The 17,661-nt window shown below is 41.4% G+C and overlaps 1 protein-coding gene across 3 annotated transcripts in view; it reads left to right on the plus strand.

Annotated features, from left to right (window-relative positions):
* Positions 1–17,661, plus strand: part of LOC109635286 (metabotropic glutamate receptor 7-like) — a 91,977-nt gene that overhangs the window by 69,138 nt on the left and 5,178 nt on the right. For all 3 annotated transcript variants that reach the window (XM_069526926.1, XM_020096383.2, XM_020096384.2), the window contains exons 7-8: positions 5,707–5,846; positions 9,421–10,356. In XM_069526926.1, the coding sequence (XP_069383027.1) occupies positions 5,707–5,846; positions 9,421–10,356 (1,076 nt within the window). The remainder of the gene's footprint in view (positions 1–5,706; positions 5,847–9,420; positions 10,357–17,661) is intronic.

Raw genomic sequence — 17,661 nt, forward strand, 5'->3', positions numbered from 1 at the left:
ATATGCATCAAATGCAGTCGCTTGTGGGCTGACTACAATTTAAATTTGCATTTAGATTCATTTTTAGTTAAAAGCACCACAATGTTTTCTTGATCTATCTAATATTTTCAGCCTATGTGATATATTAATGGTCTACCAGTACTTGAACCTCCATATAATTCAGCCCTGTGCAGAAAGTGATGTGGATGATACTTAACAATTAATGGCAAGTAGCTATTAACGACAATGGCTCTGGAATGAAGGAGTGGAGGAGAAGAGCCAAATGGGAGCTGGGTTAAAAACAAGAGAAACCTTTGTCTTTACAAATATGCTGGTATGTATGTCAGCCAGTGATCATTAGAGCCTCCTCTGAAGTGCATCGTGTCTTCACAAAATGTTCTAGATAAGATTCTGCTGTTTAAAATCAGAAATCTGCGTAATCTTCTCAGGAAACCGACCTACTTTTAAATGGAGATGCAGTTCAATTTGAGCATTAAAAACACTGATCTAATTTAATGGATCATGTGGGAAATTTACTTCTTTAGACATATTGTACTAATGATTCACACAATATCCAAGTCTTTTTTGTATTTCGTTTTCTACTTCTTTGCTCAATGATGTGTACACTTCATGATTTGTCGCGTATACAATATAAACTGCAGAGTCCAATGGTTGAAAATGATCAGGGAGAAGAAAAATCATGGTTATTTGCCAGGTTAAATGAATGACTGAAAAAATTTGAACACAGACAGGCTTTTCAAAAAGATTCTGCCATGAAAAATATGAACTAAGCGTGGGCAGCAGAGATCAAGTCATTAGTTTTCTCTTGAACCTACAGTTCATCTCAGTGGAACCTCAGGAATTCCAAAATGTCCTTTCTAGTCCGATGATCAAACTAAATTACGATTTCGTTTCACTTCATTATTCAGTCAGAGATGTTTCATGTTAACCGTTTTCTGTTTGACAGGTGGAGATGTTTTGTTTTGCCAAAACCGATCAGTGCCAGCCAGGTCCCCTCAACACCTTTTTCAGTGTTTATAGGTAGTGGCTTGCTGTCAGATCAAGCAGGACGAGCAGTGCTTGACCAGTTAAAGCTAAAAATAGGAGCTCTGTCTCATAAAGGATCCGATGTTGCTTGTTTGCATTTATCTCTGAACATAGGGCTGTTTGATTGTGTTTGTGTGTTTTTTACTGAGGAACATGTGTTGCTCTTCGATTTTTACACACTTACCGTATTTGAATCACAGTTTTATTCTACAGGGCTTAATCCCTTTATGTCCATTCATAATTCTATCTACAAGCTCTGATTTGCTTTTGTTTTCTGTTTTTTCTTCCATACAACCACCTACTTGAAAAAACATCAGAAGATGTTGGCAGTGGTTCAAAGGTCTGGAGTCAGCCTTTGAAATTTCTACAAGCATTATATATAAGACATGGCTCAAATCCCAGCAAAAGACTAGGCATTCATTTCTCTTAATGCTTTCTGACTGGCCTTATTTTCCAGTGGCCACCGTTGCAAATGGGTCACCATTATCTAATTCTGCTTTTTAAAAAGAGGGGCGGCTCGGTGGTGCACTGGTTTTCAGCGTCACCTCACAGGAAGAAGGAGCGGCCTTTCTGTGTGGAGTTTGCATGTTCTCCCCTTGTCTGTTCTCTGCGGGTTCCTCCCTCAGTCTAAAGACATGTAGACTGGGGTTATGTTATTTGGAGACTCTAGATTGTCCGTGAATGTGAATGTAACTGTTTGACTCTGAATGTTGACACTGGTGACCTGTCCAGTGTGTACACACCGCCTCTCGGCCAGTGGGATTTCTTCCTGCTAACTCTGCATCCTGTGTATTCATGCATGAAAAGCAACTCTAGTTGCTTTGATAACAGCAGCTAAAACCATTTATGATAAAACAAAAGAAGAAAATAAAATTTATATAAATAGCAGGTTGAGCTAAAAAACTGGAAAGGATAAAACGGCCATCAGGTAATTTTAAATTCAGCTGTGCGAGATAAAACTAAGACATTTTCTGGTAAAGAAAATAAAAAAGGTCAGGGGAGGGCTATTATACAAAGATGTGTCTTAAGGTTTCTTTTGAAACTGTCAGTAGATGTAGAGCCCCTAAGACCTTCAGGGAGGCTGTTACACAGTTTTGGGGCGTAATTAACAAAGGCTGCCTCTCCATGATTTTTAGTTTTGACGTCAGGAACGATCAAAAGGTTTTTCTAGTCAGAGGATATCAGGGACCGAGCAGGCACATATTTTTTAAGCATGTCTGCCAGATGGAGGAAAAAGCAATCCAGTGATTCCAAAACTAGTATAAGAATTTTTAAATTAATTCTGTGACTGACAGGTTACAGTGGACAGAGATTAAAATTGGAGTGATGTGGGCTCTTTTTCTGTTTTTTGTGAGAACCCCTGCTGCTGGATTCTGCATTCAGATAAACGGTAGTGGAGGGATGGATGGATGGTTTTAAAAAGCCCTAAATCAAGCTAATGTGACACAAACAGGAACCATAATAGCAGAAGTAAATGGTGCATTGAGGACGTTCAGTTGTATATTAAGTGTATCAAAATGATGCGCTGAAATAAAGGAACATCCAGTGCAGTGATGCATTTTAAAATAGTTTGTAGACTACACTGTAGGTCTGTGGCACAGAGGAATCAAATATAATATCAATCTTCACTTGGCCACACTAACAATACTGTGGGTATTATTCGTCATTACATTTTTAATGGGTTTTGAACACAATATCACTGGACATAGGTTTTTGCATAATTAAAGTATGATAAGTAACATTATGATCTTAAATGATCCATTAAACATTTGGTTCTTATAGGGTAGTGCATCTCATATTCCTTTGTTTTGTGTACAGTGTAGGCTTTGTAAAAGTTACACTTCATGATTATTTATGTACAAAAATGTGTGAAAGCGACTTCCCAGTGAGCTAAGGGCTAAAGAAATGTCTGCCTTTGTCTAATTCTGTCGCTATGGTAGCAGTGCAGAGTTCCAGCAGGCAAGAAACCCTCCGGTTTTAAGGTGGAACCAAAGGAACAAAATCTGTGCAATCCTTTGAGCCGTGCTAAAAAGTCCAAGGACACCTTAACTAGGTGCAGATTCATGCATGGGACTGGGAAGCTGCTGCTCAGTCTCAATAACCATCTGGGCTTCTGTTGACTTTTCTGGGGTTTTTCAGCTTCTGAAAATAATTTACCTCAGTGTCTGTGACAAAGGATTATTTCACCTGAGTCAAAAATAAGATCTCCACCTTCGGCATCTCCTCCACCTCTCCCTGTCTTGCCATTGTATTCTCGGCCCTTTTCACAAGCGAGTGAATGTTGCTCTCCTGCAACTCCGTCAGGCATTTCTCGCTGACCCTTATTGCATTTGGACTGGAACCACGCACATTATCCTGTGTATGTGCCAGCGCTAATGTATGTTTGAGAGTGAAAGAGTGTAGGCCTCCTTTGTTGATCTCCCCACTGTGTCGGAGTCACAGAGCTGAGGAGTGAGAAGCAGAAAAAAAAGGGGAGAATAATGATGCGAGAGAAACACAGCAGTGGATCCCCAGTCCACCCACACTGCTCAGCACAGCAGCCGTGCACTTTTGTCATGTCTTAGTTCAGAGCCACATGCAAATGCATGAATCTTTCATCTTAGACCGCGGTTTCACTAAGGTGTATACGCAGACAATTTTGTTCCCTTGAATAGCCAACAGAAAATGTGAGGGAATTTCTAATGCCTTTTTATCTGCACACAGACACACCACTTAATTATTTGCTCTAAAGCTGAAGAGCGTCGAGTGCCCAATCACTCGTGTCACTTAACTGAGCAACTGTGTGTGTTTTTGTTATTCGTATAAGCTGCTATATTTTTCCCTTGCTGGGGGGGGGGAAGTAAGAATAGTAACCCTGTCACTGTTATTGCTTCCATGAGTCAATACCTTGTCAACATCCTTTTACAGTGTGTCAACAAGTCGGCCGTGTGTTCGGTGGAAGCAGAAGTGACAGAACGCTGGCTGCCACCCGCCAAGTTTTAGTTTGGTTTTCATAACATTTTTCACTATGGACTTCACAGGGGCTTTGCAGGGGCTTCACAAGGATAAGTGCTATGGCTAATTAATTAATGATCGAATAAAAAGGCTTCTTAAGTACAGTTGAATTCATTTTGAAAACTTGTCCAGCTTCATGTTCTGCGCTGACACATGTGCTCCAATGAAATAGTCCTTGACTTTTAAATGAAAAGACAGATGGTTCAAATGACTCCAGTGGTGCAATTTCTGTATTGTTAATATGGAATATGTCTGCTGCCACTTAGCATAACAGAAGATAGTGAGGGATGTGTGGCTCTGCATCATCATGGAAATGGCTGCTTTAAGTCTTATCAGCTGACGTTAGTGCACAATAGTGTCACAGAGTCAGGGAAAAAAATAATTTGGTTGCTCGTACTGAGCATTTTATTAAATTGGCCTCACTGGCCTGTGAAGGATTTTTTCATTCGCTATTTCCGCCTTTCTTGTTTCACAAGTCTTTTGCCTTGAAACTTTTGTGCAATGTTCAATGACAAATGTCCTTGGAAAAAAAATGGAGGGAGATGAAATTCCCTCTTGGCTGAAAAAATAAGGAAAAGGTTTAGTGGCCTTCCATCCGAAAGCCACAAGCTCTGTTCTAGATACAAAAGACAACACGTTCCCAAAAGTGTTTTGGACGTATGCTGCTGCTCCCTTCTCTACACTTTTTATAGCCAGAGCTATTAAAGTACTTAATTCCCATGCTAAGTGTTATCAGACTCCCCCGTCCCATTTCAAAAATGGTATCTCCATTTGTGCTGATGAACTACTGTATGCTGTGCCAAGGTGAAAAGACTTGCAGCAGCTCAGCCCTTTGTTTTATGTATAAAATAAAGCACAACCATTGTTCCCATTAATGCTTTTCCACATTCACTGCTGCGAGGGGGAGCTCATGTTGAGTGGCATCTTAAAACACCTTCTTGCACTCATAATGCAGCCATGAGGATTGTTTTATTGAATTAACCTGCACACATCCACACATATTAGTGTAGTCACATCCGAGGACTGAGAGCTTGCACAGCTACACACTTAAAAAACTCTATTACTATATTTTTTTCTTTCCTCGTGCGTATGTTTCAGGTGTCTGCAGTCCTCTCTGAGCTAATTAGTGAAATCTTCGGGGCTCGGCTTGACACAGGCTGCTCCACGCTGAGAGCAGATGGGGACCATATGATGCTTTAGCTGACCTGTTTATCCTCGCTACATCTCCTGTTGTCCACTGCGTGACTGAAATGCGTTGCTTTTAACCCAAGGAGGTGCATGCTCATTGTAAACAGCGGTCAATTTCTGATTTCAGAGTGCAGCTGAGAGCCCACAGATCTGACCGTGTTTTGAATGTGAAAATATTTTCCTCCTGTCATCGTTGTGCAGCTAAGATGATGCATAGGAAGCAGGTGAGGAAGAGTTATGTTGGTCAGTAGGGAGCCCGATTCCCTGCAGCAGATTATCATGAAGGTTCAACATGTAGGTCACGATGTTTGGAGGAACAGACGCACACACACTGAGATCCTTTATGTTGTCCACGTGTGGGCTACCACACAACGAAAGGCAAGGGGTTAAAAGTTCATGTTTTTCTCATATTACAGGAGGTGTTTTACCCTCTAACATCAGCCTCTAACACCTTTCTCTTCTGCTGTCCTTTTGTGTCCTCTCTCCTGCTATGTACAGGCAGCGCCGGCACCTCTGTTGTGTTTAATAAGAATGGCGATGCTCCAGGACGCTATGACCTGTTCCAGTTCCAGATGACCAATTCCTCCACCCCAGAGTACAAGATGGTAGGACAGTGGGTGGAGACGCTTCAGCTCAGGGTATGACAGTTTTCAAATACCAGGAGCCCGAATGGTGTAAAATGTTGTTTGTATGCTTGTGTCTAAACAGGGAATCAACACTCAGTGATGCAAAAGATTCACTTGAAGCCACCTGATGGCTTTATGTGTTTTCCAAAATTGAAATGTCTTATGTGACAAGGAGGTGCATATCATTTGCATCTCAAATACAGAGAGCACTCAGCTGCAGACAGGCTTTACTTACATTCTAATTGATGCATATTAGATGCAGAAAATTAATCTGTTTGTGCAATTTAGCAAGAAAAACAAAGTGTTGCTTTTAACCCAGCAGATAACTCTTTAAAAAGCCATCAGGTGTAGTGTTGTCCTCCAGCAGTTAACATGTTCAGACACACAGCACAGTCTGGTTGATGGTTCACATTCAAATGCTGAATCATATCCCATGTTCCTACATAGAGTTACCTTTAGACTTTATTTCACAAATTAAGTGTTTCTAGTCGTACTTGAAAAACAATTTTTTCAGAGGTTATTAGGGTCCAAACAGCTGCTTTTAAGAAGCGACAACGATGCAATTAAACCTACAACAGATTTTAATCTCAGAGTGTGAATAAGGATAAAAGGCAGTAATTATAGTGTGATACATTTTGTGTGCTATTAATCTGTTTCTACCTGTAAAAGGATGTTGGGGCAGAACAAAAACCTCGGACAGGGCTTTATTTGAGAGTCCCAACATTAGAAAGAAGAAAGCAGAAAGAAAGGGCTTGCTCTCACTCGGTTGCTGAAGATCACGCTTCTCCCACTGCATAGGTTGGAGGACTGACGGTGAAGGAGAGTGGGAGGAAGAGAAAAAGAACATGTTTTTAACCCAAGTGTCAGTCCATATATGATCAGTCTTTGGCAGCAGGGAGCTGCTGAAGATTTTGATGCTGTTAGAAACTGATGCCTAAATACACACCTCCCGTGTCACAGTTGTTGCTCGGCAGCTTTTACTGCGGGTTTTACTGTACTGTACACGATGAAACTCAAAATCTATGATCCAAAAATTGAAATTTAAAGTGCACCCCAGAGTGAAAGATAAATCATATGGAAAGCTCTAGGTACTCCAAGGATTTTATTACAAAAATAAGTGAAAATGTAATTTCATTTTTGGCATTTCCAAATGATAGGAGTGGAACCCATGGGGTAACAGAATGGATAAGTCGTTTTTCATTTCATGAAATCCTTAAGTAACTTTGATTCACCTGTAAAAAAAAAAAATACTTCTACTACAATATTAGTGGTTGGGGCAGCGCTGGCTGAAAATTACACATATTCGATGATAGAATGACACCTGAGCTGGAATATTTATGTTTTTCAATGGAACTCAGATTATAATAAAAGCAAAACATGACATTTACATACAGATGAGTTAACATTTGCATAATAGTGCCCTGGATCAGAAGAATTAAATTCAGTTGAAGGGATTTGATAGCACAGGTGGAACAATGTGTACTGCTGCAGTTTAGTGCTTCATTCTGTTTTAGTGTGATTACAAACCAAATGCTGTTACAATACAATTATATTCCGATGCAATAGACATTACCTTGTTCACTAACACATAAAGAGAAATCTAATTTAAAGGTTCCTGATGTACTTTGCCATCTCCCATAAAGTTCACTATGAGACCATCCCAGCTCGCGAAAGCTCAAATTAACTGTAAAATGATCAGCTACAGCAAAACCCAAATGAAAACTATAGCAGCCATACGAGTCCAAGGTGTCAAAAATCTTGCTTCTGGTCTCCATGGAAACAGAGCGTTTGGTCTCATTACTGTTTCCACACTGTGTGTAATCGGGAGGTTTTCCAGAGAGCACCATTTATTGTCCAAATAACAAATGGCACCTTCATGCCCCCAGATAAATGGCAGATGATAATCTACACAGACACCACAGAAACAACACATTTGTCATAGAGGGGTGTGTGCATGTGTGTGTGTGTATGTGTGTGTGCGTGCATGCGTGTGTGCGTGCATGCGTGTGTGTTTGTGTGTGTGTGTAAACCTGCACCTTTGTATCTGCAATTATAGGAAGCTGTCACATTTTGAGGAGGCTATTCTATTTTTGTCCTTAACTGTACTCATGTTATATGTGATGGTTCTTGTACCTGGAGAAGTTTTATCTGCTGATGTTTTATGTTAAAGATTTATGGTTTTGCAGGGGACGAGACAGACTATTTCTTGGAGTCTTCCTGGAGTCACGCTATCATCGTGACATTGCCAGGCAATCAGCAGTCAGTTTCTGTATGGGCTAATCATGTGGAAGATAACAGTCACTAACTAGTGTGTCCCTCAGTTGAGCACATACTTCCACTAGAGCCCAACAGTCCATTTAAATTCAATCAAACTGCACCAAATTTTGCATATTAAATGATATTGACTACCAAAATATACCTGATGTTTTTAAATCAGGATCCATTAATTATTCCCTGGGAAAATTTTGAGAAAGCTGCAATTTTTAAGTCAGTCCATTGTTACAGATTTGCACCAAAATGTATTTGGTCCTTCCATGACTGTACCGTACTAATCCTGTAAACAGTTTCATGGAAATCCGTGCAGTTGTTATTGCGTAATCTTGCTTACAAACAAACTAAAATACAAACGTGCAGGGGTGAAATCTCAGTGACTTTTAGATGTGTTTGTTTTACCCTTCCTCTTGTTTCCAGTCTTCATGTTAAGCTAAGCTCACTGTCTGCTGACGGACAGTTAACAGTTTTCTACATTTTAATTAATTAATTTACTTTGGTGTAATCACTGATACTGTATATTTCTGTGAAACTGCCTAAGCCATGCATCTTTAATCTTCTGGTGCTTTTAAAGCCATGGATCAGTACACGTTCATAATAAATCAAAAGATCTGCTCCGAGTTTTATTAAAGCTTTTTTTAACTCCCTACCAGAATATGTAAGAGCCCTAAAAAATTCAATTTCTTCATGACTTTTCGGGCCAAGTTGTACATTAAAACTACAGTTTGAGCTTAAATCATGAAACACCTCGGGGTGTTTTTGGATCGGGGATCCAGATCGTTCTTCAGTGCATCTGTATACTGCACTTTTTTATTTTGATGGCAGGATCATAAATAGAAATAGCTCTGCAAAATCCAAATGAGGCATTTTGCAATCCCAAATCCCATTCTCTCTCCTTCTCATCACATATTTCATACCTCACTGGCTCCTGTATTAAAACATAATGTCTTTTGCATTTCATATTTCTTTATTTTTATTTCACCGAACAAAGGTAAGCTGCGTTGCCATGGGGATTTCAATTACTTTCAAGTATTAGACAAAGGCAATCCCTCTAAGAAATTGGCAGGAGAGATATTGCACTGTATTAGGTTAATCGTTTTTTGACTGCCTTAAATTCTTTGTGCTTTTTTGATTGCATTGTTCCTTGTTTTTGCAAAGAAGGTAATAGTTATATTAACTAGTGGCCAGTTAATGTAAAAGTTAGGTATTTTTCACTATCCACATTGTTGCTGGTTGCTTATCTCTTTTGGTATCTCTGGTTTATCTGCCTGTTACTAACACTGTCTTCTCGCGCTGTGTCATCTCTCTCTCCCAGCTGGAGGAGCTTCAGTGGCCAGATGGGGAGCAGGATGTGCCCATCTCTGTGTGCAGTCTGCCCTGCAGGACTGGAGAGAGGAAAAAGAGGGTAAAGGGCATGCCATGCTGCTGGCACTGTGAGCTCTGTGATGGTTACCAGTACCAGTACGACGAGACTTCCTGCAGACTGTGTGCCTATAACATGAGGCCCAACCCCAACAGAACCGCCTGCCAGCCCATCCCCATTGTCAAGCTGGAGTGGCACTCACCATGGGCAATAATCCCCGTCTTCCTGGCCATGCTTGGAATCATTGCCACCATCTTCGTCATGGCAACATTCGTGCGCTACAATGACACACCCATCGTGCGAGCGTCGGGCCGAGAGCTGAGCTACGTGCTGCTGACGGGTATCTTCCTGTGTTACATCATCACCTTCCTCATGATCGCCAAGCCAGACGTGGCCGTGTGCGCCTTCAGGAGGATCTTCCTGGGCCTGGGCATGTGCATCAGCTATGCCGCGCTGCTCACCAAGACAAACCGCATCTACCGTATCTTCGAGCAGGGCAAGCAGACGGTCACGGCCCCGAGATTCATCAGTCCCACCTCCCAGATCGCCATCACTTCCAGTCTGATCTGTGTGCAGCTGCTGGGCGTGCTGGTGTGGTTCGCCGTGGACCCACCAAACACCATCATCGATTACGATGAGCAGAAAACCATCAACCCCAAGTTGGCCCGCGGCGTGCTGAAGTGTGACATCACAGACCTTCAGATCATTTGTTCACTGGGCTACAGCATCTTGTTGATGGTGACCTGCACCATCTACGCCATCAAGACACGGGACGTACCGGAAGACTTCAATGAAGCCAAGCCCATTGGCTTCACTATGTACACCACTTGTATAGTGTGGTTGGCCTTCATCCCAATTTTCTTTGGCACAGCCCAGTCGGCAGAGAAGGTGAGTCATTTTTTTCTCTGTTGCTTTCTCTCTCCCTCTCCGTCACCACCCTTTTCTTTGTCTGTCTCTCACTCCTCTCACAAATTTCCCTTTCATTGCTTCAGCCCTGTTTTTATCTTGTCCAAACACATGCACACATGCATATTTGTACAAATGCAAAACGAAAACACAATCAGAACATAAAGAGGGCTCACACACACGCATGTGCAGTTATTGGTTCAATTTCTTTTGATTTCCTTTTCACATGGTGCAAGGAAACCCACACTAGGACATCGCAGACAAAAATAGGCATCTACAGTAAAGGCGGAGGAAGAGTTGATGTTCAGGAACAGAATCCTGAAATGCCTGAGGAGTAATACGGATGGGGGTGCCCGCAGATCTAGATGCCATTATCTTAGCTCTCACAGGCATCATATACCATCATGCCTTGTTCAGCAGAGGGAGACAAGCGGGTTGAGGAGGTGGATGAAGAGGAGGGTGAGGAGATGAAGGAGGAGGAAGCCAGGGAGAAATGGGGGTGGGGGGGTAAATAGAAGTTTGATTCAACACATTCCATCTCCTGACAGCTGCACTCCACTCAACAAAGCATTTGACATTGGGTGCTACTGGAGTTGATTGAGAATATGACATTTTGACCTTCTGTGCTAGTCATTGCTTATCTCACCAGCGCTGGGCAGAATACAGATGCATTCATCTGCCGGACTCATAAGTTGCGCGTGCTGCACGGCAGGCCAAGGTACAAGACGGAGCGGAGGGGGAAATTTTCCACTGACAGGACATCGATGCTGACAGGAAAGTGTTACTCCTAACCTTTTGAGAGGCACACCGTTCAATATCCTTCCTGCTAAGCTACCGCCTGAGATGGATCAGAAGCTGATTTTCCTCATCTCAGTTTGCTGCTGATTTCATAGATGAATTACACCCTCAGCAGCGATTAGGAGTTCATTATGTTACTCCTGGTGACGAGCGAAGCAGTAATGTGTTTATGTTTCCCCTTTATGCAGTTAACTCTTTCTTCACACCAGCTCCTGCACTCAAGCTCACCTCCAGTTCACACCACATTTTCCTGCTGTAATGGCCTTTGCGGGTGCATTTCTCCACACTCCCCAGCCACTGCTGGTGCGAAGTGCCTTTGCATGTCTTCATAACATCCTTTTGCCAGAGCTGCAGTGTAGTTAAGGTGAAGTGAGGCCATGTTATCCATCATTTCAGCTTGTTTATGCTGAGGGTTTCAGCACACATTCCTCACATCTGTTTCTGCTACAACTATATTTACTGGGGAATAAGACTCCGTCATGAATACTTCACTAAAATAATGGAACAAAATACAAATTTATAAAAAAAATAGTGTCATTAGGTGATAAATAGGATTGATGTTGTATGTTTTTTGTTTGCAGACCTGCATATAAATAAACTACTGGAGGCTGAATGTGATAGTTTTGACTATATCCTCATTTAACGTTCTTTGCCCTATTGGGTTTTTATGTGCAGATGTGGCTCAACACCCACACAGATTGGAGTAATCTCTCTCACCGCAGGTTGTCCACTATCAAAAGACTCTGAAATGATATGATGCCAGTTTCCAATTATAATAAAAGAGAAAAGCTGCGTGTACGGCCTCGTGTTGTTTTGCTACATTGTGTTGCAGTAGAAGTTGTGAGTTTCTTTTAACTAAGCACCATTTAGATGCCCATATTTTCCACACCTGTGCCTCCCTCCCCCTCCCTCTGGTTCGCCCATTCAAACTCATGTTGAGGGAATCCGTGTGGAAACGGTAGCAAAAGATCACAGAGCACCCCCCCCCACACACACACACACACACACACACACACACACACACACACACACACAAACACACACAAACACCCCCCACCCCCCGCCGTCCGCCTCATCCGCACCTGCGTGTGCTCAGTCAACTACTCAACACTCTCAAGTTAATGACTGTGAGAGTCACCAGCACCAAAATTCATCTGTCCTCGGGCCAAGAGATCAAATCACTTATGAAAACAAACTGCAGGCGTTTGAGTCACTTCAACGCACACTCTTAAACAATCACACACCTGAGACATTTGTAAAAGGCTAGAAATATTGTTAATATACAGTTTGTTTCCTATGAGTGCGTAACCAAAAGTGGAACAAGATGCACATCCCGTAAAAAGAAATTGATGGTTGCAAAAACATCCTCACACCTAGAAAGCTCCTGGTAAAGGACTTTATGAATTCTGATAGATACAGTGTTGCCATCTTAAATACCATACCATGTATACCATACATAGTAAATATCATAATAAATACATACAAAAATATTGTACAAAATACTATAAGGTCTTTCATCACCACAGACAACAATACAACATTCAATAGGACGTATAGATGAATATGTAGAGAAACATGCACTCATGCTGGAGAAATATCTCAGATCTAATACAGTAAGTAGTGGTTTAAAGCTCAATGGGCTAGAGTGCCCATTGTGTACATCCACAAAATGTCATGTTTAAGGGCACAGAGCTAATGTCTCTCCCTCTGCCAATATCAATACCAATATCAATTAGTCTGCCCTAGTTGGTCAACCAATGAATCAGTCACGAAATATATTTAAAGGATACATTCAATGAACATGAGAACCAGCAAACAGAACAACAGATGAAATGATGAAACACTTTCCGTGAGGCTACGAAATGTTCAAGTAAAACACCCACAAGAGTCACACTTTAAAAGAGAACATCGTGTCACGAAAACTCACACAATATACAATGAAACTCACATAATAAATAAATAAAATTGACGTACATGTCTGGAAACCACTTAGGCTCTTGTAAGACGTGTCCTGCACCCACATGAACTTCTCAAAGATGGACAATCCTGCCAAGTATCATTAGCAATGACAAACTGTACTTGCGAAACCCTTCTCACTCCATCTTTCAGGTTAAACGAAAATTGCAACTTATAATCCTCTTGTCTCTCTGCAAACAAATGCACTTGACAGGAGTTCAACCTGACACTTCCTGCAGAGATGTGGAGTCTTCTAAAGTAATGTGAAATTTCTAGGCCCATCAGTTTTATGCTTGAAGCCTGCAGCAGACTGCACCAGAGGCAAAGTGCAGGCAAAAACTAAACTAAGTAAAATTGGTCAAGTGTAGTGCAAAGACAGACAGGTTGCAGTTTTTATTTCAAAATCGATGTAGAACATCCCTCAAGATCAAGAATATACCATGACCACCAGCTTCTATTTTTTTTTTTTATCAAGCAGGAGAAAGCCTGACCCTGTTTTAAACCACTCAGCTGCTAAGTAGGAGTTGTGATAACATGCTGTAGTTTTCAGTTGTGGTTTAGACAATTTGACAAGGCTGAAAAGCTGTCGTGCAGAAAGTAGCACACTTTTTATTTGTAGCTTTTATATGTACGAGTGCTGGGTCCACTCTAAACCTGTCTGTTTGGAAGGAGCTGTCTGCTTTGCATGCTGTGATGTTGGTTGCAGCTTTGTTTCTGAAGCTGTATAAGTGACCTGCAGTTATTTAATTTTAAACGTGAGTTGTTATGAACGCCCAGTTGCCCTGAACCAAAATGTGACTTAATTTCATTAGTCTCACGCTGCTGCCACAGAGCTCTGGTCGCCTCTTTATTTAAAATTCATTAATATTGAAGTGTCCAAGTCACATCAAACTCAACAGTGCACTTCCTTGGGCCCTGAACGCTACACATGCCAAGTGTGAAGCCGACAAGATGAAAGGTAATCTCAAGAAATTGTGAGTGATAGACTGACAGACCGAGATTTCAGGACTTATTAGTTAGAAAGGCTAAAAGTTATACAAAATATAATACAAAATAATTTCTTTAGTCTATCTATTTGCACATATAAATAGATTAGAAATGAACAAGTACGATGTGCAGGCTTAGGCAAGATGCCTTGGTGGTCTGGGAATCTTCCTCTAAAAGATGAGAAAGCAAAGTGTAACCAACAACTACATAATGAGGTTTCTTTTCCTGATACATTAGGGAGCAGGTTTCAGTAACACCTTGTTGACATTTAGCAAATGGTTCTTTTTTTCAGGCCCATTGTTAGAAAGTTTAGAAATGTTTTTAAAATCTGAATATTCACATATTTATAAGTGACAAAAAAAGAAGCTACTGACAGGATAGGGGTCAGGGTTTGGAACTGGGGCCATTTAGATTTCACTGCCTCCTTGGCCCCCACCCCTGAATCCGCCCTGTGACAAAATCATCATTTTGGCAACCTTTTTTTTTCCTTGTTTGGAAAAAAAAAGCATAACATTGCTTCCTGCAGACACAGTATGTGTTCTCCTCTGCTCCAACACTAGGTCAGCCAGAAAATGACTGTTTTCTTCAAAACAGTATCGCTGGAGCTCCAAATTTAGGCCAAGGCCTGAACGGTAAGGAGTTATTCCCTCCTCTAGGATACTTCCTGGATAAACATGGGCCCATGAGCCTTAACACAGGCAGAGCAGGTTTTATGTCTTATAGCCTCTTTCTGTGCCAATTTTGAAGCCCAGAAATTAGGATCACCCGTGTAGAGTCCAAATAAAGGGAAGACCATCCACACAGAGAGCTGTCTCCAGTATGGAATAGGATTTTGCAGCGAAAAGCCAGACAGAGTTATTCATGACATGAGGCGGGCGAGAAAGTAGGCCACCCAAAACAACAAGAGACATGCAGGTAGTTGAGAGGAGACTTCAAATACTCTGGATCCATTATTGAAGGCACTCTCTAATGGGGCAGAGAGCATCCTAATTGTCGCTTACAGAATCAAGTCCTTCTCTGTATGCATTTATACAAACTATCCACAACTGAACTACACCCAACTCAATTGCTCTTGCAATAAGTATATCCCTTGTGGGCGTAATTATGAGAATTACCCTCAACAGCTTTTTGTCTAATGGAAAAACATGCCGTTTGTTGTGGCTAGCTGTCGGCATTTTTCTTGTCAATGAGATGTAAAATCTCAAAATCAAACATTTGATTCCTGATGAGGACGTTAATAAATCATCACGCTGGCTATAAATAGAGAGTTGCCAAGCAGTCATGAAAATGACTTCATGTATTTATTTATGTTAAAGCAACAGAAATTAATTATGAATGTTCTGTGACAAGCTAAACATTCGAGTGGTGGGTGAGAGGGGCTACGAATTTGGGTCAAGCTCGTAGAGAGGCACAGAAAAACCCTTTCTCGCTGATTAGAGACAGGAAGAAAAAGATTTTAGTTTGGTTTGTGTGTGCGTGCCTGTGTTTGTCTAGCTGCATTACAGGGAGTGAAAGCCTGTAAACCTACACATATTTATTTGTGTGTGTGTTTTTGTCTGTGATATATATGAGCAAGCACCTAATGCTCATTGTGCCTTTGCTCCCGAATCAGTTCTCCTGCGTGGTCAATAAATCAGTTGTGATAGGGTCAGCATTGCAGTGTCTAACGCATCAGAATCTCATTAAAAGCTTATTCCAGCTGTGTTAAGTTGCTCGCACCAAACTCTGAAGTGTTGCTATGGATACCAAACAGGTTACCAACTGCCAAACATGGAAACGCAGCACTGGGCGGAGATCCACCAGTGATTATATTTGACACCACGTTGTACGTCTTTCAGTACTTTGATCACCCGCCTCGATATCTAATGGTAAAAGCTGCAAATTTGCAGCTCAAGATTCTCAGAGAAGGCACAACATCTCTGTGCTCCCCCCCGCTTAGAGCGACACAGCACCGAGTGCACCGATAGCATTGTGATATTCATACAGTTATTAATGCATGGTGCACCAGCCAGATGACTGCCTGTGATGCTGCTCTCTACAGACTAGCGGGAGGGGATAGCGGGAGGAGGAAGCAGTTGAGTGTATTGGCATGTTGATGATATCAGGCAGGCGGGTGATTGGTGGAGATTGGAAGACAAAAGCATGAGTGGCATGTAAATGAGTCTTGTATGAAAGAAATTACCATTAGTCGTGATGTTTACCAGGGAAAAACTCTATGCAAATGGTGACATTTCTTCCTCTCAGTGTATCAGTGAGCATTTTGCTGCTCTGCAGATACTCTGTGGTGGCTAATGTGCTTACGGTTGTATCCTCTCCCCGTCCACATTACCAGTGGCTGACTGGAAGGCTGCATGTAAGTGACATCTGATGCTTTCAAGTGCAGTAGATTAGTGAGGAGCCATGGCTAACGTGCTCTTGAAATAGTAATGTCCCCTCTTGAAGTGATTCTTTCTCATCAAAGACCCTTAAATCAAATAACAGGCTCTCGTGTGTCTCCTGAATTACTGACTTCACTATTCACTTTGTGAAATCCTTTTTAATGAAGTCACTATAGGCTATCCAGGTTAACCTGAATCATAGCGTGATCTGGGTTATGTAAGCTCACAATAACACTTTGACAATTACGTAACCTCTGAAAAGGAATGTCATGAAAAGAGAATGTACGAGTGTGAGGCTCACATGAATGGTAATCTTATGAATGATCTTACCACTTAAAGCAGTGAGAGCCTCTCACAGGCGGCACTCCACTGCTTGCAAAAAAAACAAAAAAACAAACCCAGACCTGCCGTACACTGCAGATACAGTGCTTAGTCTTTTATTGTATTCTGTATTAGAATGTGCCCAGCTTCAGGAAGCGTGAGAGGAGGAAGAAGATGCTCACAGGCTGTAGATTGCAGAGGTCTCAAGTCTTAATCTTCTATTATCAAGTTACTGTTAAATGAGCTATAAAGGAAAAAAAGTCAAGTCATTGATGATCTACTCCTGTTGCCACTGTTTCAAACATTTTGTATGGAGCAGTAACAAAAACTGCTGGAGTCTGGTTATAAATGTTATCAATATTTGACAGTTTGTGGTCGTCAGTCTAAAGCCAGTGTGTAAATAATGCATGTTAGATGGCAGCATGTGAAACAAATAGTCAACATTTGTGACCCGACTGATGCACTTTTAGTTTGTTGTTCATTTCTGGTGTTTCTGTGTGACCACAGTGGCTTACTGGCCGTACATTTTTGTTAGCTACTTTAGCTTGAATAGCCTGAAATGAATGTAGGTAATATTTATATTTAAAAAGTACTTTTTACATGAAAATAAATGTTACCACTCTATATCAGATGGAACTTGTGTAAATGTAGTTTAAATTGAACCCTTTGCAGCTTACACACCAGCTACAAGACACATTGGCATATCTGTATGTGTGGGCTTCACAGTGATGGATTAAGGTGGATTTCGGTGGTGGCTATGTCACAGATTTTTGAGACCTTGCTTACCACGGTCATCTTCTTACTGCTGTCATCAACACCATAATAACATAATCCCCAAATCCAAATC

The sequence above is a fragment of the Paralichthys olivaceus genome, chromosome 6, assembly GCF_024713975.1.
Source record: "Paralichthys olivaceus isolate ysfri-2021 chromosome 6, ASM2471397v2, whole genome shotgun sequence".
Classification (NCBI taxonomy): Eukaryota; Metazoa; Chordata; class Actinopteri; order Pleuronectiformes; family Paralichthyidae; genus Paralichthys; species Paralichthys olivaceus.